General features: G+C 46.3%; 1 protein-coding gene across 2 annotated transcripts in view; it reads left to right on the forward strand.

Moving 5' to 3' along the window:
• NOL4L (nucleolar protein 4 like) overlaps positions 1-24,675 on the forward strand; it is a 215,797-nt gene that overhangs the window by 142,945 nt on the left and 48,177 nt on the right. For both annotated transcript variants that reach the window (XM_043986160.1, XM_043986161.1), the window contains one exon: positions 1,984-2,125. In XM_043986160.1, coding sequence (XP_043842095.1) covers positions 1,984-2,125 — 142 coding nt within the window. The remainder of the gene's footprint in view (positions 1-1,983; positions 2,126-24,675) is intronic.

The following is a 24,675-nucleotide window of genomic DNA, read 5'->3' on the forward strand; positions in this document are numbered from 1 at the left end:
ATAGTGGAAAGGGAATCAAAAGACCTGGGTTTGATTGCTGACCCTGTGAGTTGGGGTCACAGGATTTAGGTTTTGATGGGACCTATGAGGACGTGGAGTCTAGCCTGTATATTTATACAGAGGAAGATACTGAGACCCAAAGAGGGAACAGACTTAATCCTAGGTCACACAGGTAGTCAGTAGGAGACCTGATATTTGAACCCAGGTAATTTGAATCCAAATCTAGGGTGGTGTTTTTTTCCTACTTTACTATCTATGGGCAAGTCACTAAATCTCTCGACCTCAGTTTTCCCATCTGTTAGAAGAGACCATCTCTGGCTTCCCTATGAAACCTAAATCTTAGGATTACTACATAAGGCAGAGAGTTGAGTGAATAGTGCAATTCCCTCCAAAGGCTGGACTGTCAAAGGGGAGGGATGGAGAAGCAAAATCTGTAATTCTTCTGGTTCCTCCTCACTGACATCTCCCTCCAGCACAGCAGATACATGCCTGCCATTCAGAGGGGAACTAAAGAAAGTCCAAATCAGTTTTTAAAGATTGTTCAAAACAAAAAAGTCTGACTGGTTCAGCCCACGTGTGAGATGAGGCTCTCAGTGGGAGCAAGGTTGGTGTTAATTGTATTTTTTTCACCAGTGAAGGAGATGTAGCCGGGCTCTGAATGTGGAGGAACCCAAGAAATGTTGAGGTTCCCATCATCCACCCAGCATTCTATTGCCAGCTTTGAAACATCCTGCTTTAGTTTTCCTAGAAGATGACCTGGAAGGAAAAAGTTTCTTCCAGGGCAGGAGGTTGGGGTCCAGTGGCTTTCTTCCCATGGTTTTCCAGACAGTAGGAGAATCGGGACAGACACAGTACACAGATCCCTAAGTGGTTATGGTGGGTAGAGAGCTCTGAATTTGGACTTAGAAGGACCTGGGGAGGTTTTGAGAGCCAAATCACTGCTAATTCATTGTTACCTGTGAGGCTTTGGGGGCAGGGCTTCCAAAGCTATGTCTGTAGAATGATGGGGTTAGATGGAATATGATCTCTTAGGGCCTCTTCTACAGTCTCATGCTTGTTGTTTGTAATGGGTAGCAGCTCATTAGATGGGACTGGATGGTAAGATGGGACCTGGTCCCCAGAAAGAGGCCACAACATTTGATCTTCTCCAGAAGGCTGCCTGTTAACACTGCCTCTCTGGAAGGAGGGATCCAGGAGGCTCCCCTCACCTCCCTGGCCCCCTTTCAGACCCTGTTTTTGTTCAGTTGTGAGCCACCCACCCTCTTCCTTTCTTTAAAATGCTGTGGCTGACCTCTTTGCCTCTGGAAGCTATCCAAGCGCCATATCTCAGAAACCCAGGAAAGGTTGGGAAGGAGGAAGAGAGAAATGTCTTTTTGGCTGGGGGAGTGGGAGAAAGGAATTCCATCTATGCTGCATGGGAGTTGGTGGTGTGTCGCCAAGCGTGGTTTGCAGTGGCTCTCCACACAGCCGCTGGCAGCCCGAGGGACCCAGGCAACCTCAGGACTCCCAACCCTGCCGGAGCTCTCTGCATCCTGTTTCCTTAGCCCAGAGCCCTAGTTAAGCCTTCTTCCCAAGGCTGGGTGGGGAGGCAGGGTGGTGCTTGTTTACAGGGCTTGCTTCAATCTTGGTGTTGACTCCAGGCTCTGAAGGGTAAGAGCCAGAGAGTCCTACCATCCGCCCCTCCAGGATGTGAATCCTTGTAATTGTCCTCAATTACAGGCAGGGCTGTTCTTCAGCTCCGTCTTCAAACAGGAAACAGAACACCGGTCACTTCTTTGGGGGAAATGTTATCCAGTATGGCCCCTTTCACCAGATGATTTGGGAAGTTGATGGAGGCTCTTGTGCTGCCTGTCCCCTCCCCCAATATCTGTAGCACGTAGATTGGCACAGGAAGCTGTCTTGGGAGTGAGGCTGGTATATTGGGAATAATTTCAGTCTCCTCTCTATAACGCTCTTTGTTCTTTTGATTATTATTACCCCCAGGATGAGACTTCCGTGAGCAGCGAGGATTTTGATATGAATGACTCCACATGGATGTCAGCTGATCAACATCTAAGCTCCAGCTTGAGCCCTAGCCAGGACGAGAGGATGCGGAGCCCACAGAACCTCCCTAGCCAGGAGGACGGTGAGTGCCTGTCTCCCTTGCCAGAGGCCCCTTGGATGGAAGTGTGGGGGCAGGAGAGTCTGGAGTCAGCGGTTGACATTAAGATTTGAGATGATAAAGTCTGCTCGCTGTTAGATGAGCTTGTCTGTGTGTGCCATGCAATTCCTAGCCCAGCCTGCCATGTGGAGAGATTTCTTCAAGGCTAAGACATGGGGGTAGGGCAGCTTCTGAGTCCGTGGATCATAGCAGGCAAGCTGTCCATAGACTGGCTTGAGAATCTGCTTGCTAGGATGTGACCAAGGGGTCCTGGGTGCTCGTCCTGGCTCTGCTGTTACCTAGCTGTGTGACCTCCCCCTCCCTTAGTTCCTTCCTCTGTAAAATAAGGGAATATGGTTCCTCTCACCTTTTATGTTTTATTTCATCATCTTCTCTTGTCCACTTTGGATATGATGTCTTTGAACCATAACACCAGGGAAAACAAGCTGGTAGCTTTTTCCAAAATAGAGGGTTGTTCTGTTTGGGGGGTTTTGGTCCTTATAATGTCTACTAGATTGGTGCTTTGAACAGGTGGGCTCAGGAAAAGATAGAGTCAGAGGGCAGGGATTTCAATGCCTCCAATCCTTGCCAGCAAATAGAAAGAGACAGGCTTAACCTTGGAAAATCTACCCTGTTAAACCCTGAAGAGTGAACCAGGGGGAGCAGCTAGGTGGTGCAGTGGATAGAGCACCGGCCCTGGAGTCAGGAGGACCTGAGTTCAAATCTGGTCTCAGACACTTGACACTCACTAGCTGTGTGACCCTGGGCAGGTCACTTAACCCCAATTGCCTCACCAAAAAAAAAAAAAGTGAACCAGGAACATGCCTGAGCCCTTCCCAGCTTCTTCTTTTTTTTTGGGGGGGGGGGGCAATGGGGGTTAAGTGACCTGCCCAGGGTCACACAGCTAGTGAGTGTCAAGTGTCTGAGGTTAGATTTGAACTCAGGTCCTCCCAACTCCAGGGCCAGTGCTCTATCTGCTGTGCCACCTAGTCGCCCTCTGCCCCCTTCCCAGCTTCTAACCCTGATAGAAGGGAAAACTTCCTAATGATTAGAGCTATCCAGAAATGGACAAAAGGACGGATGCCATGGGAGGCAGGAAATTACTGATTCAATTTGACACACATTTAATAAAGGTTTTAATAAAAATTTAATCAATATGTACAAGGCCCTGTGCTCTGTGTGGAGAATACAAAGCTGGAAAATGACACAGCCCCTGTTTACAGCCTAACAGGAGAGATGATACCTATAGAATAAAGTGTAACACAGAGTCAAAAGTGAAAGGGCAGGAGCAAAGGAAAGATCTGGACAAAGTTCCTTGGTTGGCTGTGAAGCCGGAGGAGAACCTTTTTCCCTGGAGGGAATGAGGACAGACTTAGGAGGATGTGGCATCTATGGAAGGAAGGCCCTGTGGGGATGAAAGGATTTCAGCCTGAAGAGATGAGGAGGGAGGGGATACAGTCCAGGGGGGTGGGAAGGAAGGAGATGGCTGGCTGCATGAGGGACCAGGTCATGGCTGTTTGACAGCAGAAGTGAGCACAATAAGGCTGAAGAAGTAGGTTCCAACCAGATCATGTAGCCCTTTGAATGCCCAGCTTGGGAGTTTCTATTTTATCCATATTGCAATAGAGAGGACGAATAGGATGAAGGCCCTGTTAAATAGTCTTGGGGTGGGTTTTTGTGATGATAATACTGGGATTTGGGCCTGGGCCCAGCTGAAAAGAAATCAATCACTCTTCTTTCTTCTTTCTTTTATCTGATCCCTTCTTCTTTTTTTTTTTTTTTGTGAGGCAGTTGGGGTCAAGTGACTTGCCTAGGGTCACACAGCTAGTGTCAAGTGTCTGAGGCCAGATTTGAATTCAGGTCCTCCTGAATTCAGGGCAGGTGCTCTATCCACTGTGCCACCTAGCTGCCCCTATCTGATCCCTTCTTGAGAACCCCAACCTCTCCCAAGCAGCAGTGAAGCATTCCTTCATCTGTTAAACAACAATTAAGCAGGGCAGCTAGGTGGCGCAGTGGATAGAGCACCGGTCCTGAATTCAGGAGGACCTGAGTTCAAATCTGGCCTCAGACACTTGACACAACTAGCTGTGTGACCCTAGGCAAGTCACTTAACCCTCATTGCCCCCCCCCAAGTGACTTGCCTAGGGTCACACAGCTAGTTGTGTCAAGTGTCTGAGGCCAGATTTGAACTCAGGTCCTCCTGAATTCAGGACCGGTGCTCTATCCACTGCGCCACCTAGCTACCCCCTAGGCAAGTCACTTAACCCCAATTGCCTCACCAAAAAAAAACACCCCAACAAACAACAATTAAGTACCTTCTGTGCACAAGTCAAGTCACTCATTGCATTCTTTACTTGGAGAGAGGCAAAGTTTGTGGAAGACATGATACCTGACCTCACAGAACCTGCAGTCTGGCAGGGAAATAAAATCCCCCATCCACAAACCTCTAAAACACAACACATGCATTAGATCCATACAGAAAAAAAAAACACAAAAAAACGTTTTATGAGGTTTGTGGGGATAATCATTACTGAAAGGGGAAACCAGGGAAGGCGTCTTGGAAAAAGTAGGCTTTGAGTGTGGCTTTAAAGGCCAGAATTGAACAGAGAGTTTGGCCAACAGAGCATGGAGGTAAGAAGAACAGTCCAGGCCACAGGTGGAGAACTCTTAGGCTAGAATATTGTGGGTGCCTTTGTGGGGGGGAACATGATCATGGTAACAGGTGTTTTTGTTTATTTGTTTAATTCTTTCTCTTTGTTAGGAAGGAGGGTTCAGTTCTGAGGGGATAAATAGGAAAGCAGTGCTACTAGAAATGACTGTGATGTGAGAACAAGAAATATCCGTAAAATGTTTGTTGGCTTTTCCTAAGTGCAGCCAAATGGCACCGAAGGGCTGAGCTAGGGGGTAGCAACAGGAACAGAGAGGATGGAGCGGCGAGCTTGTTGCTAAGGTCTTGGGAGTTGAGGCTTTAGAGCTAGAGGAGGTCTTCTAGATCATCTTTGTCAGAAGTCTTTAAACTGGGCATGGACAAAGTCCATGACTTTGGATGGGAAAAATATTTTGATAGCTATCTTTCACTATAATTGGGGTCTTTTGTAATCATACGTCTTGTTTTATGCATTTAAAACCATGCCGAGAAGGGGTCCATAGGCTTCACCAGATTGCTAACGGGGACCATGACATGCCTACCCCTTATCTGACTAATGAGAAATCTGAGACCCAGAGACTTGTGAAGTGACCTCTGGGTGGTCACACCAGCTAATCTGTGAACCAAGATTTGAACCCAGGGCCTCCACTCTAACTCCAGATCTAGGACTTCTTTGCATTACACTATGTTCTCTCTCATGGGGCACTATTATCTGATCTCTCTGGGCACCTTTAGACATCTCAAGGGAAGAGCCACTGCTTCCCCGTGGCCTGAGGAGAGACTGTAGGAAATAGCAGATCCAAAGGAGCATTCATTCATTCATTCATTCATTCGACTACAGAATCAGCTTGGCAGGTCAGCGTCGATAGAACCAGTGTCAGAAGTGAGTTCCTGAGGTAGCTCAGAAAGTCTCAGCTTTAGATCTCCCACACAGGACTTACTTGTACCTGGGGGTGGGGTGGAGGTGGCAGGGGGAGAGACACGGGGCTGCTGTGCTGTGAGGGTTTGGCATCTGGGGAAAGCTTTGAGAAGGCCCAGGATGTGGGGGTTGTAGCCGAAGCGTCCGGGGTCATGGTACGTTCCAGCATTGCTTTTGATCTGCAAGTGAGGGAAGGGATATGCAATAGGCAGCAACGGGTGATGAGCTCAGACCCAGGCTACATCAGGGACCTGGGGGTGTTGAGCAGGTAATTAGGAAGGGTTGAAGGTCAGAGGCCTGGAATGTGGGAGGAGGCACTGGGTCTAAAAAGGGGTGTAATGTTAACTCTGTGAAATGTGTTAGCTTTAAAAAGTAAATAAGGGGTAGATGTCTTGGAGTTTGGGTCAAAGTTCATCTCCATGGCAGAGTTAGTGTGGTTTGACTCTTGAGCTGTTTTTCTCAGGAGTCTGAATCCTTCTTTGTCTCGAGAAGCTGACCCAGAGGCAGCTGGAAATGACCAGGCCAGGCAAGCCTTGAGAGGGTCTGGTGTGTATTTCTCTGAGGAGTGGGGCTAGAATCAGAGAGCCGTCCTCCACCGAAGGGAAGAAAGGGCCTTTGTGCCTACCCAGGCCTCAGTGATGTCGACTCCTCCGACCCCCTTGGGCCTCCAAAGCTTCCCTGCGGTTGGCCCTGCCATGAGGGGTTCCCATAGTCTGAAGCAGCCGGGTGCCCTGTGGGAGCAGGAAGTTCGTGCCATCTAAGAGGAAACCACCTCTGGGGAGTTGTGACTTGTGACAAGAGGCCCAGGTTGCCTAGGGTCCTGGGTTCAACTTCCAACTCCCACACTCTGACTAGCCGTGTAAGTTTGGGCAGGGCATTTTGATTCTGATTCAGTGTTCTCTATAAAATGGGCACAAGCAACCCTTGTATTACACCCTGCATAGTCACTTGGCAGACCTGAAGGTGCCACTCATGAGAATTTATCCTTGCTATCACCAGCATCACCTGATTCAGGGTGATGCTCATCAGTGTCCCAAGTCTGTACCACCCATGTGAGTTGGGAAGACACTTCTTCTATGTGGTCTCTCTGGGCACCTTTAGATCTCTCAAAATAGAGAGGGCCTGAGTTCAGGAGATTTCTATTCCCTGGTCCAGGTGATCAGGGACAGAGGAGAGGCTTGACCAAGGAGCAGGAGTGGGAGGGGTGGGGAACAAAATAACAACCACAAAAATTAGAATCTTGAAACTGGATTACTACCAATCCATCCCTCCCTAGAAAGTTCCCTAGAATATTTAGCTTGCAGTTTCCTAGTGGCCGAAGGTTCACAGAGACAACAAAAGGATTATCATACCCATTTTTCTGAGGAGGAAAATGAAGCCCAAAGATAGGAATAGACTTACAATTTCTAGAGCACTTTATGGTTTACAAAGTACTCTTCCTCAGCATAACCCTATAAAGGAGTTAATGCAGGGATTGTTATCCCCGTTTCACAGGTGAAGAAACCGAGGCTCAGAGAGGTTAAATGACTTTCCCGTGGTCCCACAGCTGGTAAGTGGTACAGCTAGGATTTGAACCCAGGTCTTTCAATGCCAAGTTAGTGCTCTTTTCTACCACACCAACCGCACTGCCTCCCATGTTGTTATTACATCACTTATGTCAAGGATCTGTGAATTCACTGGTTTGGGAGATCCCTACTCCCTCTGCTAACATAGATCACAACCCATCCATGACTTATTAGCTTAGAGCTGCCTGGGGCTCGGGGATTAAGTGGCTTGCCTGTGGTTACACAGCTAGTAACAACAGAGGTATGTCTGGAACCATGTCTTCCTTCACCCCAAATCTGATGTTCTAGCCACTCTCCAATGCTGCTTCTAGAATTATTTACCAAAATAATAGAATTAAGAATGACCCCCTTTGGAGGAACGATCACTATTTAATATTGATACCAAGTGCTTTGGTTGCTTTCATTTCCCTCTGCTCAGTGAAACTGATCCTGTTAGGCCAAGGGAACCACTCTCAGGTCTAGCCTTTCCTCTCTCCCTGGTCACCTGGACCAGGAATAGAAATCTCCTCTTTCTGTCTTTGAGAGGAGTCCATGCCAGCAGGCTCAAATTAACTGACCATCCGTCGTACATGTTGCACCCCAGCCTCGTTGTCTAGCCCTCTACCGTGGGTAGGGCAGGCCAAGCAGCCTGGGACTGACCAGCTCAAAGGACAGGGTTATTTATCTGGTAGGTAGGCAGAAGGACTAGGGTGAAGGAGAGAGGAAGGAGAAGCAGAGCAGAGGACGTTTACTGCTGGACAATCAGTTTAGTTATTTAATCTGAAAGGTCTGGAGGCTGCACAGAGATCTGTTCAGGGAAGAAGAGGGTTGAGTCTCAGCCCAGGCTCAGCAGCTATTAGCAAGAGCCCTGAATTTGAAGTCAGGGGTCCTAAGTCCAAAACCTGGCTCTGGTCCTTACCATCTGTAGCACCTTGTGCAATTTCCTTAATGTCTCTGGGTCTCTGGCTCCTTCTTTGTGAAAAGAGGGGCTTGGGATAGATCACTAAGAAACCTTCCAGCTTGAAGCCTTTTGTTCATATGAATGGCACAGGGTTTCCATATCCTGTCCTACCCACCTAATTTTTTGTTTTTGTTTTTGGAGGCAATCAGGGTTAAGTGACTTGCCCAGGGTCACACAGCTAGTAAGTGTCTGAGGCCAAACTTGAACTCAGGTCCTTCTGACTCCTGGGCTGGTGCTCTATCAACTGTGCCACCTAACTGCCCCTCAACCTAATTTTAAGTGCCATTCATCCCCCTGCCCTGTCATATATGAGGGCTGATAGAACTGCTTGATTTAGACCATAAGCAGAGACCCTTGGGTGTATCAAGAGTTACCAATTGGATAAACCTTCTACTGCTTGTGTATGGGGTTGCTAGACCCCCATGTGGGAAAACCCTTTTGAAAATGTGCCTTGTACGGGGCAGTTGGGTAGCACAGTGGATAGAGCACCAGCCCTGGAGTCAGGAAGACCTGAGTTCAAATCCAGCCTCAGACACTTGACACTTACTAGCTGTGTGACCCTTGGCAAGTCACTTAAGCCCAATTGCCTCGCCAAAAAAAAAAAAAAAAGAAAGAAAGAAAATGTGCCTTGTCACCATGTGGAACCATTACCCAGTCCCATGGTGCACAGGTTGGTATTTTGCTAGCTCCTTCTTCTGGAGCAAGCTCAGTTTGTAGACACAATAATGACTATGGGAGGTAGTTAGGTACCTTAGTAGGTACAGCACTGGACTTGGACATAGCAAGAATTGAGTTTGAATCTTGCCTCCTAGCTGTGTGACCCTAGGTAAGTCATTTCCCTCCCAATGCAATAAGCATCTGTTTATTTTAAATATATATTTTATTGGATGTTTTTATTTTTATGTCACTGAGATTTCTCCCTGTATTTCTTCCCTCCTCCTTCCAGAGAGACATTTCTTATAACAAAGAATGTAAAAAGGAAAAAAAAAGAGGAAGAGGAAAAAAATTCAGCAAAATGAATCAATATATTGAAAAAAAATCTGGCATTACATACAGTGTTCCACATCCATGGACCCCACCCCCAACCACTTGCAGAGGGGGAAGGGGAAATATTTTTTCCAAATCTCTTTTTTGGCTGGGCAAGTCATTTAGTCTCCCTTGGCCTTCATTCCCTCATCTGTTAAAAGGTATAAGAGCACCTCCCTTGAAGGATTGTGGTGTGGATTCAGTGACATAGCCTCTGTAGAGTGTTTTGCCAGCCCTAAAGTGCTATATAGCTGCTAACTATGGTTGTCATCATCATCATGAGTCAGTGTCGCTCAGGAGCAAACACTGGATTGAGGGCTGATATTGTCAAGAGGACTGTGATAAGATGGTAAGAGGGTGAGTTCCCAAGTCAGGAAGCCTAGGGCCAAATCCCAGTTCTGCCACTTGCTGGCAATGTGACCACGAACGTGAACCTTTGTTTCTCTGAGCCTTAATCTCCTCATCTCTAAAATGGGAATAACAATCATCACACAACTTCATAGGCTTGTTTTGAGACAAGTGCTTTGTAAATTACTTTTTTATTTATTTATTTTTAGTGAGGCAATTGGGGTTAAGTGACTTGCCCAGGGTCACACAGCTAGTAAGTATTAAGTGTCTGAGGCCGGATTTGAACTTAGGTACTCCTGACTCCAGGGCCAGTGCTCTATCCACTGTACCACCTAGCTGCCCCCCTTTGTGAATTACTTAAGAAACAAAACAGCAACTATAGAAGTGTGAGCCAACCCCTAGATGGAACTGTCAGGAAAGGGTGGGTTGGTCATGTGATAAGATTGAAAGATAGCAGAAGCATAGCACTAGTGCCCACAAAATATAAAGAGAATGTGTGCATTGGGTAGATCCTCTGGTGGAGGCTTTTTGGAAAGACACGGACATGTCACACATGATGAGATGGTACGGATGGGTGGCTATGTGTACCAGTGGAGGGATTCACATTGAAATCATGGATCCAGTGAAATAATTGTGTTGGTGATGATGGCGATGGGGGTGATGGGGGTGATGGGGGTGAAGGGGATGAAGAAAAACAACTGACATTTATATAATACCTTAAAGTTTACACTTACGTACATTATCTATGAGTCTCTTTACAGCTCAGTAAGCAGTTCTATGAGTGTTATTAACATCCCCATTTTACAGAAAATTAAGTTAGAAGTTAAATGACTTGCCTGTGGTCACAGAGCTAGAAAGTGGTGGGAGTGAAATTTGCAGCTATGTCTTCATGGCTCTGAGTCCAGCACCCTAGGCATTAGTTCATGCTGCCTCTATTAGACTTCTTAGTTCCATCTCTTACTTGCTTGATGGCAGTAAATCAGATGGGAAAATATGCATGGGAGAATTTGAACTGCTTTGGAGAGGAGATTACAATGTACCCATCTTCCTGATGAGAAAGCTGAGGGCTGAAAATCTATGACTCTTAGGAGAAGATGAAGTAAGGAACTCCAGGACATAGAATAAATCAGTAACAAGGCAAAGATCTCAAATCTAGTCTAGTGATTGCAAGGAGAAGGCTTTGCCCTTTGGATCAGTGATTGTCAAATATAGACACGTTTGGAGTTATCCGTGGTCTGTGTTTAGCCGTGATCAACAAGATTGTTCTCCAAAGTATACCTGCTGGCTGTGATCATGTTCCTTCTGAAGGGGTGCCTGTTGTGAGGCTGGGTAGGTGGGTCAGCAGGGCTAAAAAAGACCAGAGAGGAAGCATGCAGAGTTTTCCTCCCTCCCTGCCAAGAATGGAATTGGGCGATATCTTTGGGGCAGCGTGATGTGGAAGAAGGGGCATTGGTCCTCAGAGTCAGGAGCTATGAATTCACACCTCAGCTTTGCCCCTTCCTAGCTCTCTGACCTTGAGTGAGAGGCCTTCCCGTCTTTGACTTGGTGAGATGGGGTTGACTCTGCCAGCACTCCTTATCTCATCGTGGGGACAGTGCTTTGTGAAACTTTAAAATGTGACAAAAATGCGATTTACTGGCTTCCCATAACTTCCTTGAGAACCCTTGATCTGAAATACACTGTTCAATGTGGGCTCCTCCCCGTCTCCTCCTCACCTAGCCAGAGTTGTTTGTGAATCTGGGATAATCTCAAAATAAAGCTCTCCCAATCCCCTTCTCAGACTTGATGATCCCTCTCGTGTCTATATATGAATGTCTGCCTATACACACCATTGATCCACATCATGCCCCCTCCCACTTCTGTCTGTTGACATTCCACCCCTCCTACCCAGACCCAGCTCAAATGCTACCTCCTCCAGTAAGCCTCTCCTGATTTCTTCTCCTTCCCTTGTCTCCACTCCCCCTCCTCCATCCAAGCTGGAAGTGATTTATTCTTCCTGATCTCATCATAATACTATCTCTAATTTTAGGGTCTTTTCTATAGCCATATAGGGTTTGGTTGTGACAAAGATCACCCCACATCCTAGGAGCCTCTGCTTCTGAGGGAGAGAATAGATGGTGCTCTGAGGAAGGTTAGTCCTCCTGGACCTCAGGCTGTAGCACCACAGAGGTGGGGATGTGGGAGAGGACACCCATCCCTTCCATTTCCCTTTGGGTGTTATTCACCAGACCTCCTCTCTCAGCAGCTTCCGCACCGGAAAATGTGAAGTCCTGCTTCCCAAAAGGATGAGCGGGGGAGGGGAGAGGATGTTACTCACCTCCAGAGCTACTTGACAGGAAGTCAGAGCCTGAGCAGAGATCAGAGGAAAACTCCAGGGCTAACTCAATTCCCTGGGATGGGAAGGAATGTCTCAGGTGCCTTAGCTGGGCACACTGGGTGCTGACTGACTGGGTACACTTAAGGTGTCTTGGGGGGTCTTTTACCATGGTACTCTAGCTTAGAGCTTAGCAACCCAACCCCACCCTTGTCTAAGGATGTATGCTTTAGAGGTGGAGATGCAATATGCAGATTATGTTGGATTTCAGTTTTAATGTGTATTTTAACCTTTTTTTAAAAAACCCTTTTATTGATATCTTTTGTCTTCACATCATAGTCACCCACTCTTCTTCCCTTCCCTCACCAAATTTAACTTTCTCCATAACAAAACAATGAAGCAAAAAACACCAGGTATAATAACCTCATCAATTAATGTTTACACCATTGTGTCCTAGTAACCCCCCACCTCTCAAGCATATTTCATAATCTATTCTTTAAGATTTATCATTGGCTTTTTAGTCACTCAGAATTTGGCCCCTTTTCATTCACATTGTTATAGTTATAGATGTATTTTTTTGGCTCTGTTTATTTCATTCTATATCAGTTTTATAAATCAATTCAAAGTTTTCTTTTTTTGTGAGTGACATAACCATGGCCTCTTCCTGCCCGAGGCTGAAGGGTTTTTCCCATTAGCTTAAAGCAGATATGGACCAGAACAGTGATGTCAATGCAATTGCAAATTAAACCGGGGCCACTAATCCTTACATTCAAATTCCTGAGGGCCACATAATGACCTAGCTTTAACATGTAATGTCATCTCTGTCTTAGTGTATCTGTATTTATTTTGTTAGATATTTCCCAATTCCACTTAGATTTGGTTTGGCTGCACTCAGGAGTGCTAAGTATCTGACCCCCCTGGACTAGAAAGCCTCTGATTCTGGAGGCAGGGACCCTCGATTCATGCCCCAGCTCTCCTACTTACTGGCTGTGCCATCTCTGGCAAATCCCTGACCCACTGCGGGACTTGGTTTCCTCCTCTATAAAGTTAAGGAATTGGACTAGATGGTGACTAAGGTTCCTTCAAGATCTAAAATGCTGTGGTCTTTTCTTCAGCTGTGATTTCCCATGTTTACCAGCCATGTTAGGTATCTGCTACCATGGGGATATTATATTTGACCAAGAAAACAAGAGCCCAGAATCTTGGGTTCTAGCTTTGAAGTGAACATTTATTTGTTTATTTCTAGTGTTTATTTTAAAAATACATTTTAGAATATCTGAATTTACATAGTACATCCAAAGTTTTCAAAGGATTCACATACATGATTTAGTTAGAGATTCATGACAACTCTTTTACAGATGAAGAAACTGAGGTTCAGAGTGGTTAGTTCCCTTCTGGACGCAGAGCTGGTGAATGTAGTGTGGGGCAAGATTAGAACCTTGATCTTCCCAACAGTCCCTCCATTCTTTCTATGGCATTTCACAGTTTACAAAGGGCTTCCATATGCAGTCATCTTTCTGATCTGTAGCACAGACCTTTGACCAGCAGGCCACAGTTATTATCCCTACTCGATAGGTAAGAAAACAGAAACTCAGAGTGGAACCTTGCCAAGATGGCACGGCTAGTAAGGGACCCTCTCCTGAGGGTTCCTGTTTCCCATCCCAGTGTTCTCTGTGCTATAATAGTAACAACAGACCACATTTACATAGCATTTTAAAGTTTGTAAATGACTTCATAAACACCCTCTCATTTTATCCTCACAAGAACTTTGTGAGGCAGATGCTACTATTAATCCATTCTGTACATGAAGAGATAGAAGCTTGTCAAGGTAGAGGGACTTACCCAGGGTCAAACATCTAATGAGGGTTCTGGGTGGGGTTTTAACCTAGGTCTCACTCATTCCAAGTCCCTCAGGATTTTTCTCTAGTTGAAAAGAAGAGAATAGAATAGAGGTCTCATCGAACTTGCTTCAGTACAACTCCTAAGGATCCCAAAGGAAAACTTAAAAGGGCAGAGAAGTATTGTGGTTGAAGCAGAAAGAACCCTGGAGTCAGGAGACATGAGTTCACATGCCAGCTCCCAAACTTACTAGCCAAGTGATCCTAGACAAGTCAGTTCTCTCTGAGCCTCAGTTTTCTCATCTGTAAAATGGGAATACTGTAAATACTTTTCCCTTTCTCGGTGAGTTGCTGCAAGGAAAGTGCTTTGTAAACCTCAGAGCCCCGAAAAGGTATATTGTAGTTGTTGGTAAAGTGACAGATACCTCTTCAATCTTGCCTATGAATTCAGGACCCAGTCCCATGAGCCTTCTATAAGGTAGCTACGTGCTAATTCAGTCCCTCTACAGAGAACAGGAAGCAGGGTCTGTTCTTGGCAGAATGGTTGCATCTACCGCCTTGTCTGGCTGCAGACTGTGAGGGAAGTAGTATTGGCATGACTGGGAAGAGGGGCAGGGATCCTTTCCCACCCAGAAATATAAATCTGGCTCCAGAACTCGTAACCTGGGGAACAGGTTTGTGACTCAGCCTTGCCCAGGACTTGGTATTTACAATATTGTAGTGGTTTCATTTATCCACATCAAGCCCATAGGCACCTCTTTCACCTGGGCCACATGTGGTGCCCCAGACTCAGACACTAAAGGGTGAGGCATATAGGAAGCTCTCATTAGACACTTAGTCATTTAGTCCTTTCTCTTCTAGCATCAAGGGCTAATTTCTTTACCACTCATTCTCCTACCACTCCCTTGTCCCCTCCTTCATTTCAGATATCTCAGCATAGATGTGATTCCAGTCCTTTTGGTAGTATAGTATAGGCAATGGGAATGGAATTCTAGTCCTGGCTAAGCCAGTCACTTATTCTACCTTGGGCCAGTTGCCCCTCCCTCTTTGAGCTTCAGTTTTCTCCTCTGTAAAAGGAAAGGCTTGGACAAAGTAAGATAAGGTTTCCTCTAGCAGCAAACCCAATTAGTAGTCTATAATTTTAGAATTCCTTGGCTTGACCTATTGCTTCCCTAGCCTGTTTATAGTCTAGAATGGGCACCTGAACTTTAGAAACCATATACCCTATTCCACCCCACAGACTACCTCAGCACTGGTGTGTGGACAGCTATACCTCTCAAGACTTTGTGCTGGCTGACATTAAAGCACTAGACTCATAGAATCAATTATTTTCCCTTCCAGTATAAATCACTCCTCTCCCCATCTCATCCCATTTCATTCTTGCCAGTTCCTTTCCTTAAAGCCTCCAGATTTATGAGTCAACCTTCTGCCCTCTCTTCCTACATACTACTGGCACAAGACCACCCAGTATGGCATGCCCGCATCAGAGAAGGCGCTGTGCTCTATGAGGAAAGAAAAATTGCAGTAGCTTGAAAGAAACGTGAGATGCACACATTTAGAGCCATCTCCACTCCAAATGTTCATACAGACCATTTGTGCCCGACCCGTGGTAGAGCCTTTGTACTGGTCTGATCAGCCAGTCAGACACACTGTACCTTTTGACCCCAACAGAGTGATGTCATTTTGGCCCTCTTTGAGAACAAAGGACCAGCAACCAACCATTCAGTAATTCAGCAAACATTTATTAAGCACCCATTGTGTGCAAGGTCCCTTACTGGGCATTGGAAGTACAAGGACAAAAATGACCTTCGAGAAACTTGGGTTCTTTTGGGGTGGCAATGGGAAGATGATATATAAGCAAAGAGTATAATACAGAGATAGCAAGACAAGGTGGTCTAAGAAAATTGGAGGAGGGAACCAGCACTCACAAACTGGAGATATCACTTCAAGGTGAATTGAGGAAGGAATGCCTTCAAGGTACAGGTTAAACTGTGAACAAATGAATAGGAGTAGGAAATGGCAAATTGAATTTGGGGTATAAATAGTAGTCCAATTTAGCTAGAATGTAGAGTGCATGAAAGTATGTAATATAAAAGAAGTCTGGAAAGTAGGTTGGAGTGAGATTAAGGAGAACCTTAAATGCCAAGCTAGGGGTTTGCAGTTTATCCATTGAAGTAGGGAGCCATTGAAGCTTTTAACTTAGGTAGGTATGCCCTAGGGAGATCTGGGAGGAGCTATATAGATGTCCTGGTGGGAAATAAGGAGGCGATGAATACCAAAGATGTTATGGTGGTAGAATTGACGGGACAGGGCACTGGTTTGGATGTGAGGGAGAGGGAAGTCAAGGGTGATATGGATGCTTTGAGCCTGAATGCCTGGGAAAGATGGTGGTGGCCATCAACAGAAGTAAGCAAGTTGAAAAAGGGCAGACTTGGGGGTGGGGTGGGACTGATGAGTTCATTTTGGACATTTGAGTATGAGGTAAAGGGGAGGACAGGAATTGGACTGGGTGATCTCTAGATCCCTTATTGCCCTAAATCTCGGGAGCCTCCAAATCTTAGAAATGGGGCTAACAATTCCTGCTGAGGTGAGCCATTCTTGAACTCTTCCCAATGACCTTGAGACTTGGGGGCGGGGGACAGTCCTTGCCATTAAGAAACAACAGATTGTTGTGAGGATCTAATGAGATCATTTATATGAGAGCACATTTTTCAAGAGGCTACAGTAATAACAGCTCACATTCACAAAGCATTTTATGGTTTACAATGAGTTTTTCCTAGGGTTCATTTTCATCACCCTGCAACTTTACCCTTAGAGACTGGCTACATGAGTTCTGTTCCCTGTTCTGCCCTTTATCTGGTCTGTGACCTGGGTGGGGCAAATCACATCGTTTCTTGGGCCAGAGACTCCTTCCTCCTTGGTAAAATGGGGCCAATGATATTTGTACTATCTGTCTTCAAGAGGCTATGATGAGTGAGGGTCTTAGCAGGCTGCAAAACCCTTAAAGAGGGGAGGGGGCTGTTTTTGTCACCATCACAACAAAACAAGGGGCTCCAGAATCGCTCGCCTCTGCATGCTTGGCTGCAAATAACAAATCCACCTTCTCCACAACTGGGGTAAAGTAAGCATCTTGAAGCTACTGTTCTGTGGTTATTTCTAATATTCCATGTTTTCTGTGCTCTGACTCTTAACTTCAACCCCGTCCTCACTTCAGGGCCAATCTGCCACCCTCACATCGTGGCAGGGTTTGTATTTATGCAAATATTTATGGTCAACAAGGGAGGCGTCCTCTTATTCTGTCCCCCAGCCCTTCCCCCTGTGCCCCACTCCATCCTTGCCTTGAACTCCAAAGGGTTAGGAGAAGTGGATTGCACCTTAGGGTAGTTATTCGCTGACTTCCCTGGCAAGTCTCTTCCTGAAAATATCCAGTAACGTGGGACTTTTCCCTTAAAGCAGGCCAGCTCATTGTTGGACTTTATCACATCAAATGCACTTCTCTCTGTCACCCAGGAAAATGTCTTTCTCATGATAGCCCTTCAGCTCCCCATCCCAAGTCTTCTCTTTTCCAGGTGAAATAGCTCCAGTTTCTTTTTTAAAAAGCATCTATTATAGTGGAGTAAAACAGTGTTAGGTGACTTGTCCAGGGTCACACTAGTAAGTGTCTGAGGCTGGATTTGAACTGGCATCTTCCCAACTTCAGCTCCAGAGCTCTAGCCACTGTGCCTCCTAGCTGCCCAGCTCCCACTTATATTTTATGTTTTACAAATACTTTTCTCTCAACAACCCTGAGCTGTGCTTATAAGGCTGTGTCAGTTTGTAAACAGCAGAGTCTGGATTCAAATCCAGACCCTCTGACTCCAAATCCAGCACTCTTTTCCCTTCATCACGTCCCACTTTGAGCCAAGACCTGTTTACCTCCCGCTGTCCCAGTCAAGACTTTAAAAGCCTAAGCCAGATGGAGAGGAAATGGTGCTGAGGGACAGCCTTCCCTTCTCTTTCCCCCCAAGAACAGACAAGCAGGAGGGAGAGAGGCTCTTCTTCCTCTAGGGGCCTGGGAGGAGGAAGGAAAGCCAAGTCAAGGAGGTAGCCCCAGGAAATGGCTCCAGTTCTGGGGCAGCTCCAAGGGCTTGGCTCTCCTCAGCCAACAGGAAAATGTCCATCAGGCTGAGCCTGCAGGCAGCTCACACAATAAGGAGCTGTCCCAGTCTCGGAGGCCAGGCCAGGCCAGGGAGAGGAGGAGCCTGGGAGACAGCACAGGGAGATACCTTTATCCCACCAGCCCAGGACCAAGCTCAGCCGGACACAGCCTTCCCCTTGTCCAACCCAACCGAGTCACTGCTCTCTCACATTGTGTTGGGGCTACCCAGATGGAGACATTGACCCATAATGGGGTTGAGGCAGGCTTCTGGGATGAGGACATCTGAGTCTGGGGCCTGATGAGGTTTGTTCATATTAACAAAGGACAACAGGGAAACCCAACACCTCCTTAGGAAGTTAGCCAACAGAACTGTGCCCCACCCCCTACCCCCAGGCCCTATGCAATTACCCTTACTGGGATGTGCATTTGAGAAATCACACTACTATGGGGGGGGGGGCGCTGCCTGTTTCCAGCACCCCCACTGAAAAGGACGAATGGCTTAGTCCCAAAGCCTGTTTGGGGCTACCTTTGCATTAACTTCAGGACACTGATGGTATCTTTTTAGCCTTTTGCTAAATCCTGTCAATCCAGCTATGTTGGAGGGAAGGTGACTAAGTCTGGGAGTAGGAATAGGGTTAGAGTTATAGGATATTAGAGCAAGAGGAGGCTTCTGAATTTGAGGGGGTGAGGTGTGAACCCATCTGTAATGCTTATCCCTGTCCCCAAGGTTGTAACCTGGGAGAAATTACTTTTGTTGGTTTTAGAAATGTATGAAACCAGAAGCCTCTTGAATTTTTAATGCTATTCTTAGTCTAACATAGTCTTAGGAATTTTGAATGTAACCTCCTTGAGATCAAGAACTATTTCATGTCTTGCCTTTGTAACCCTAGGCCTAGCACTTATGATTTGCTTTAAAAAATATTGATTGAATTGAATTAAGATTATTAGGTGGGACTTAGCAGGAGGCAGATTCCAGTTCAATAAGAATTTTCCAAGAAAGCAGAGAGCTATCCAATAACAGAATGAATGACTCTAGGAAGTAGGGAGCTCCCCATTACTAAAGGTGCATTTCTTGAGCACCCAGATTTCACCATGAAGAGAAGTAACCTGGGAGAATTCCAGACAACTGGGAAAGTTGGCCCAGAATTTTTTTTTTTTTAATTGCCACAGTGGATAGAGCACCGGCCCTGGAGTCAGGAGTACCTGAGTTCAAATCCGGCCTCAGACACTTAACACTTACTAGCTGTGTGACCCTGGGCAAGTCACTTAACCCCAATTGCCTCACTAAAAAAAAACAAACAAAAAAAATTGCCACAAATACTTCACTTAGGGGCAGCTAGGTGGTGCAGTGGATAGAGCACCGGCCCTGGAGTCAGCAGTACCTGAGTTCAAATTGGACCTCAGACACTTAATACTTACTAGCTGTGTGACCTGGGCAAGTTACTTAACCCCAATTGCCTCACTACAAAAAAAAAACAAAACCCAAATACTTCACTTAGAGATAGAAGATAGTTCTTTGCATGTTGTAATTTATATTGTGTGGATGGAGAAACTGAGGCCCTGAGACAGGGAGCAGCTCCAGTAAGTTGGTGGCAAAGCAAGGATCCAAAATTGGATGCTGGGCCCAGAAAGCCCATCATTATCAGGGATGTTAGAAGTTTGAAGTAGGTTACATGTCCCGAATGAGGCCCCAATAAAATGGGGGGAAATCGAGCTGCCTATCTCATGGGGTTAGGGTACTGAAAGCAGCTGGAGAAGAGTAAGCTAGGGAGATTGCATGGAAGAAGTGATGGTTGTTTTCAGGTGCTCAAAAGTTGCCTAATGGAAGAGAGGTCAGCCTGATCCTGCCTGGCCCTGAAGGCATAAGTAGGAACAAGGAGTGGAAGTTGCAGAGAAGCAGATTTTGGTTCAATGTAAGGAATAAAATTCCTAGCAACCAGAGTCATCCAAAAAGTGCATTGGGCTGCCTTGGGAGCAGTTGGCGGGTCCCTTGTTCAGGAATGGATTAAACTCAATGGCCTCTTCCAACCCTAAAGTTCTGTGGTTCTGTAAACTATATAATGCTACCCATTATTAGCATGATTCTTTTTATTAATTTAAGATGAGCTATTATCATATTATTAGTAGTAGTATGATTTACTATTATCTTATTTATCATTCGTATTACTTCCACATCGCCATGATTTTTCTTCCCTCTCATGTGCCATCACAAGACAATGTCAAGACCCTGCCATCTTTGGGTGCTTCTGGCTGCCTTAGCACAGCTGGGGCTCTAGTTGGGCTGGACCAGGGCTTCTGCCTTCTAAGGACCCCCTTCTACATTCTCCAAGAAGAAGGAATAGCCCCTGTGTTCCTGAACCCTGAGACCCACAATGATACAGTTTGATACTATTCATGGATGTGACTATGGCCCTCACCTAGGAGCAGTGAAGACATCTGGACCCTTCTCAGGAATTGTACAGGAATGTGACGTTGGAGAGCTGTAAGAAGCTGGTCTGTCTGGGACCTACAGCTCCCCAACCAAATGTGATCTAACAGTTGGAGCAAGGAGAAGGAGATACCCTGGATGTTTGAGGGAGATTTGTTCAGATGAGAAAGGTGAGAACCATGGTGAAGGAAGTATTTGAAACTGTCTCTAAGCTCCAAATTCTAATCAAACTCCTTTGTGTTTCATCACACTCTCTATACCAGAAACTCAGTTGCACATATCTAGCTACCATCTCTTTCCTGAGCTCTATCCCTACATCACCAACTGCCTTCTGGACATCTCTGCATGGATGTCACACAAACACTTCAAACTCAACAGAACTCAGATCTTTCCCCCTAAACGTATCCTAATTTTCCTGTTCTCTTAAAACCAACCATACATCTAGTCATCCAGGTTTGTAACATAGGAGTCTTCATTGATTCTTCCTTCTCCTTCACCCCATCTCCCCAGAGCCAATCATTTGCCAAGTGTTGTTGCATCTCATCCCTGTCCCCATCTCTCCACTCACACAGCTACCCTCTCTAGTTCAGTCCCTCATCACTTCTTGCCTGAACTATTGAAGTAGCCTCTTACATGATGTTTCCATTCTTTCCCCTCTCCAATCCATCATCCATACAACTTGCAAAAGAATCTGTTTGAGTCATGGGTTAACTGTGTCACTATCCTGCTCAAAAATCTTCAGTGGCTCCCTACTGTCAACAGAATAAAATACAGACTCTTTAGCCTGGCATTTAAAGTCTTTTATAGCATGTTTCCAGCCTATCTTTCCAGCCATTTCCTATTACTCCTCATCACATACTCTACATTCCAATCAAAGTGGACATTCCATCTCCCACTTATGTCTTTGCATGGGCTGTCCCCTCTGCCTAGAATACCTTTGAAATGAATAGTTCCTTGCCAGGTTTAGCTCAGCTGCAACCTCTTATTTTTTTCTCACACGTCACCCTCTCCCCCAAGACCAAAAATGTAAAGCCACTGTCAGATTTAAAAACTTGGTGCACTATATCCCATTGGTGGTTAAGGAAGCATGTCCTAGTGGATCAGGTATTTGTGCTAAGACCAAGCTAGGCCACCGGCTTTCTCTAGCACATCCCATGGTCATGGGATCACAGAATATCAGGACTGGATGGAGCCTTAGGACATGGAATGTTAGAGTTAGAGTTAGAAGGGATCTTAGAATAGGGGGGTGGGAGGTCGACACTTGGTGATGGCTTTAGAGCCCAGAACATAGAATGTGATACCTGGAGGGGCCTTAGAACATAAAAACTGAATGATTAGAATGTGGGATGTCAGAATTGGAAGGTGCCTTAGAGACCATCCTGTTCTAGCCCCTTAAATATGAGGAAGGAAAGTGATTTACCAGAGGTCATGCCAGACTGGGACCAGAAGTAACTTCCAGTGCCGTGGTTCTTTCTATTGCACCCCACTATATTTTCATTTGCTATTCCTACATTTCTCCCATATTTTTGAGAGCTCTAGCAATCTCTTGTCCTTTCTTCTATCCCTCCCATGCAGAAATGGAGATGTGAGACCCGTTGCGAGTGTGGAGTGCTTCAGAACATTGCGTTATGTAAACATCATCTAAAACATCCGCAGTCATCACCATAACAAACTTGGTTTTGACTGGACCAGAGGAAGAGTTCCCAAAATTCAGAAAACAGCAGATTCCCCTTGGGACTAAGTCAAGGAATCCTGATTGAGAGGGAGCACTCCAGATGACCTCTGTTGTTCTGAGAACTCAGAGAAAAAGAGAAGGAGCATTAGTTTTGGTCGAGGACCCACGTTTGACTCTCAGCTGTAATATTACTCCCCGTGTGACCTTGGCTGAGTGACTTAACCTCTCTGAACTTCAGTGTCTTCTGTAAAATGGGGGTACAAATGCTTGTGGTATGGTTTTCTTGATTCCCCCTTGGCAATTTATTCTGCATGTAGCACTCTGAGTATTGTCTCCCCAACTAGACTGTCAGCACTTAGCAGAGTGCCTGGCACCCAGTAGGAGCTTCATAAATGCTTACTGACTGACCTCTTACCTAGTTTGCAGGATTGTTTATGAAGAAAGTACTCATAAACTCTCAAGGGTTCATGTTGGTATGAATTGTGATGGTGACTTCTAGAATTCTGAAGGTGAATGGCATGGGTTCCTGGAATTCCCCATTTGCAGGATCATCAATGTAAAGTTGGAAGGGACTTTAGAAATCATCTAATCCAGGCCTCTTACTCCCCTCCTTTTTTTTTGGGGGGGGTGTCCTAGATCCCTTTGGCTGTCTGGTGAAGCCTATGGACCCCTTCTATGAAAAAATGCTTTCAAGAAGCGTAAAATAAAATCCATTAGATCAGAAAGGAAGCCAATTACATTGAAATATAGTTATAAATTTTTTTTTTTCAAAAATAAGTTCATAGACCCCCTGGGTGAAGTGCTCCGGTCTAGTTCAACCCTATCTTTTTTTTTAACCCTATCTTTTTTGGGGGGAGTTGGGGAAGGGCAATGAGGGTTAATCGATTTGCCCAGGGTCACACAGCTAGTGTCAAGTGTCTGAGGCTGGATTTGAACTCGGGTCCTCCTGAATCTAGAGCTGGTGCTTTATCCACTGAGCCACCTAGCTGCCCCCCCAACCCTATCATTTTACAAAGAGAATGAAGCTAAACCTGGGGAAGGAGGGACTTGCCCACGGTCAGGTAAGGAGGTAGTGAGCAGAAGAGGCACAAGGTGAAGACCGATGCTCCCTCTGCCTCCTGAGGTAGCTCCTTCCCCCACACCAGGCTGCCCCTGGCCTGGCATGCCTGCCGCCTCCTCCCCACCTCCCCAGAGCTCCTGGCTTTCCTTCTTCCTGATCCCTAGTCCCCTTCCCTCCCCTAGCTTAGGCTTGACTGGCTCGTTTGTAGCCTTTCTTTTCCCCTCCTCCTCCTCCTCCCCCTTCTCATCTCTTTTGTGAGTGAATTATTGATAGGCCTTCCCCATTCCCTCCCTGCCTTGCAGGAAGGGCTATTCCTGCGCCCCCTCTACCCTCTCCAGCAGCCTTTGAAGGCTGTTGCCAGGAAGTCAGCTTGAGCTTCCAGGCTGTGGCTGCTGCTACCTGGCTTGGATTGTGACCCAGTACTCAAGCCCTTCCCATCTACACCTTCTCACTCCTCCCAGCCAGCCCTGCCCCCTCCCCCACAGGCAGAGCTGGAAAAAAAGAGGAAACTCCCACAGGCCTTGCTGGCCTGTAGGTCCCAAGGCAAGGACGTCCTTTGGTAGGGGAGAAGGGAAGGAGTGGGTAGGCCAGACAGGAGGGGGGGCCGATTCCTGAGAAAAGAAGCCCTGACCTTTCTCAGATTGGCGCCCGATTTGCAGAGAAGTAGGGAACCCTCTAAAGTCTCGGGGGCTCCTCCGTGGAAGGTGGTTGGGCAATTGATAGATCTCACAGAGCCATGCTTGTGCAGCTCTGCTGGCTTTTACATAAGGTCATTGTTTTCAGAGGTAAAAGAGGTTTTTGTCTCTGCTCTGGAGACGTGACAGAGGGAGGAACAATTTCCCCCATTCATCTTTAATTCCCTATTTGAATTAGGGCCCATTGCCCTAAGTTAAAAGAGACATTAATGACACCATTTCCCTGCCCTCCGATATTCCAGTGAGCAGGTGGTGGAACTTTGTCGGTGGCTCACCAAGTCTTGGGGATTGGGTTTGTTCTAAGTACCCCGAGGGTGCAGAGTCACGGGTCACGTGACTGACCAACACTCCAAGTCCTCATTCCTTATGAATCACATCTTGCCTTCCTTCCCCCCCACCCCCCTCCAACCCAGCCCCCAGTCCCTCTCACACCTTGGGTGGTCACCAAGGAGGATTTTTGTGAGATCCCAGAGAATCACTGCAGCTGCCCCTCCCTAAGGTCCTTCCCCTTCTCTTTGGAAGCCGAGGGACACTTTGGCAGGCTGATCTAAGGAGGGGCAGTGGCAGGTGGGAAGGTATCTGGGAGTGATAAGGAGATAAACACACCTCCCAGCTGGTTTACACTGACTCCCTCCCTTGCATGTACTCTATGATCCACCAAACTGTCTGTTTGATGTTCCTCAGTCTTGAGTCTCACCTCTGTACCTGGAATGTTCTCTGTCCTAGACCTCTTAGTGTCCCAAGCTTCCTTCAAGACTCAGTTCTAATCCACCTTCTGCGGGAGGCCTTTCCTAGTGTCCCTCCTTCAGCTACTAGCACCTTCCTTTCATTTACACTGTATATTGTTTGTAGATACCTAGATATTCCGATCTTTTCTCCCTCTTTAGAGTGGAAGCTCCTTTGCTTTTTGCCTTTCTTTGCATCCCTTGTGGGTAGGACTGG

This window comes from Dromiciops gliroides, chromosome 2 (genome assembly GCF_019393635.1).
Source record: "Dromiciops gliroides isolate mDroGli1 chromosome 2, mDroGli1.pri, whole genome shotgun sequence".
Classification (NCBI taxonomy): domain Eukaryota; kingdom Metazoa; phylum Chordata; class Mammalia; order Microbiotheria; family Microbiotheriidae; genus Dromiciops; species Dromiciops gliroides.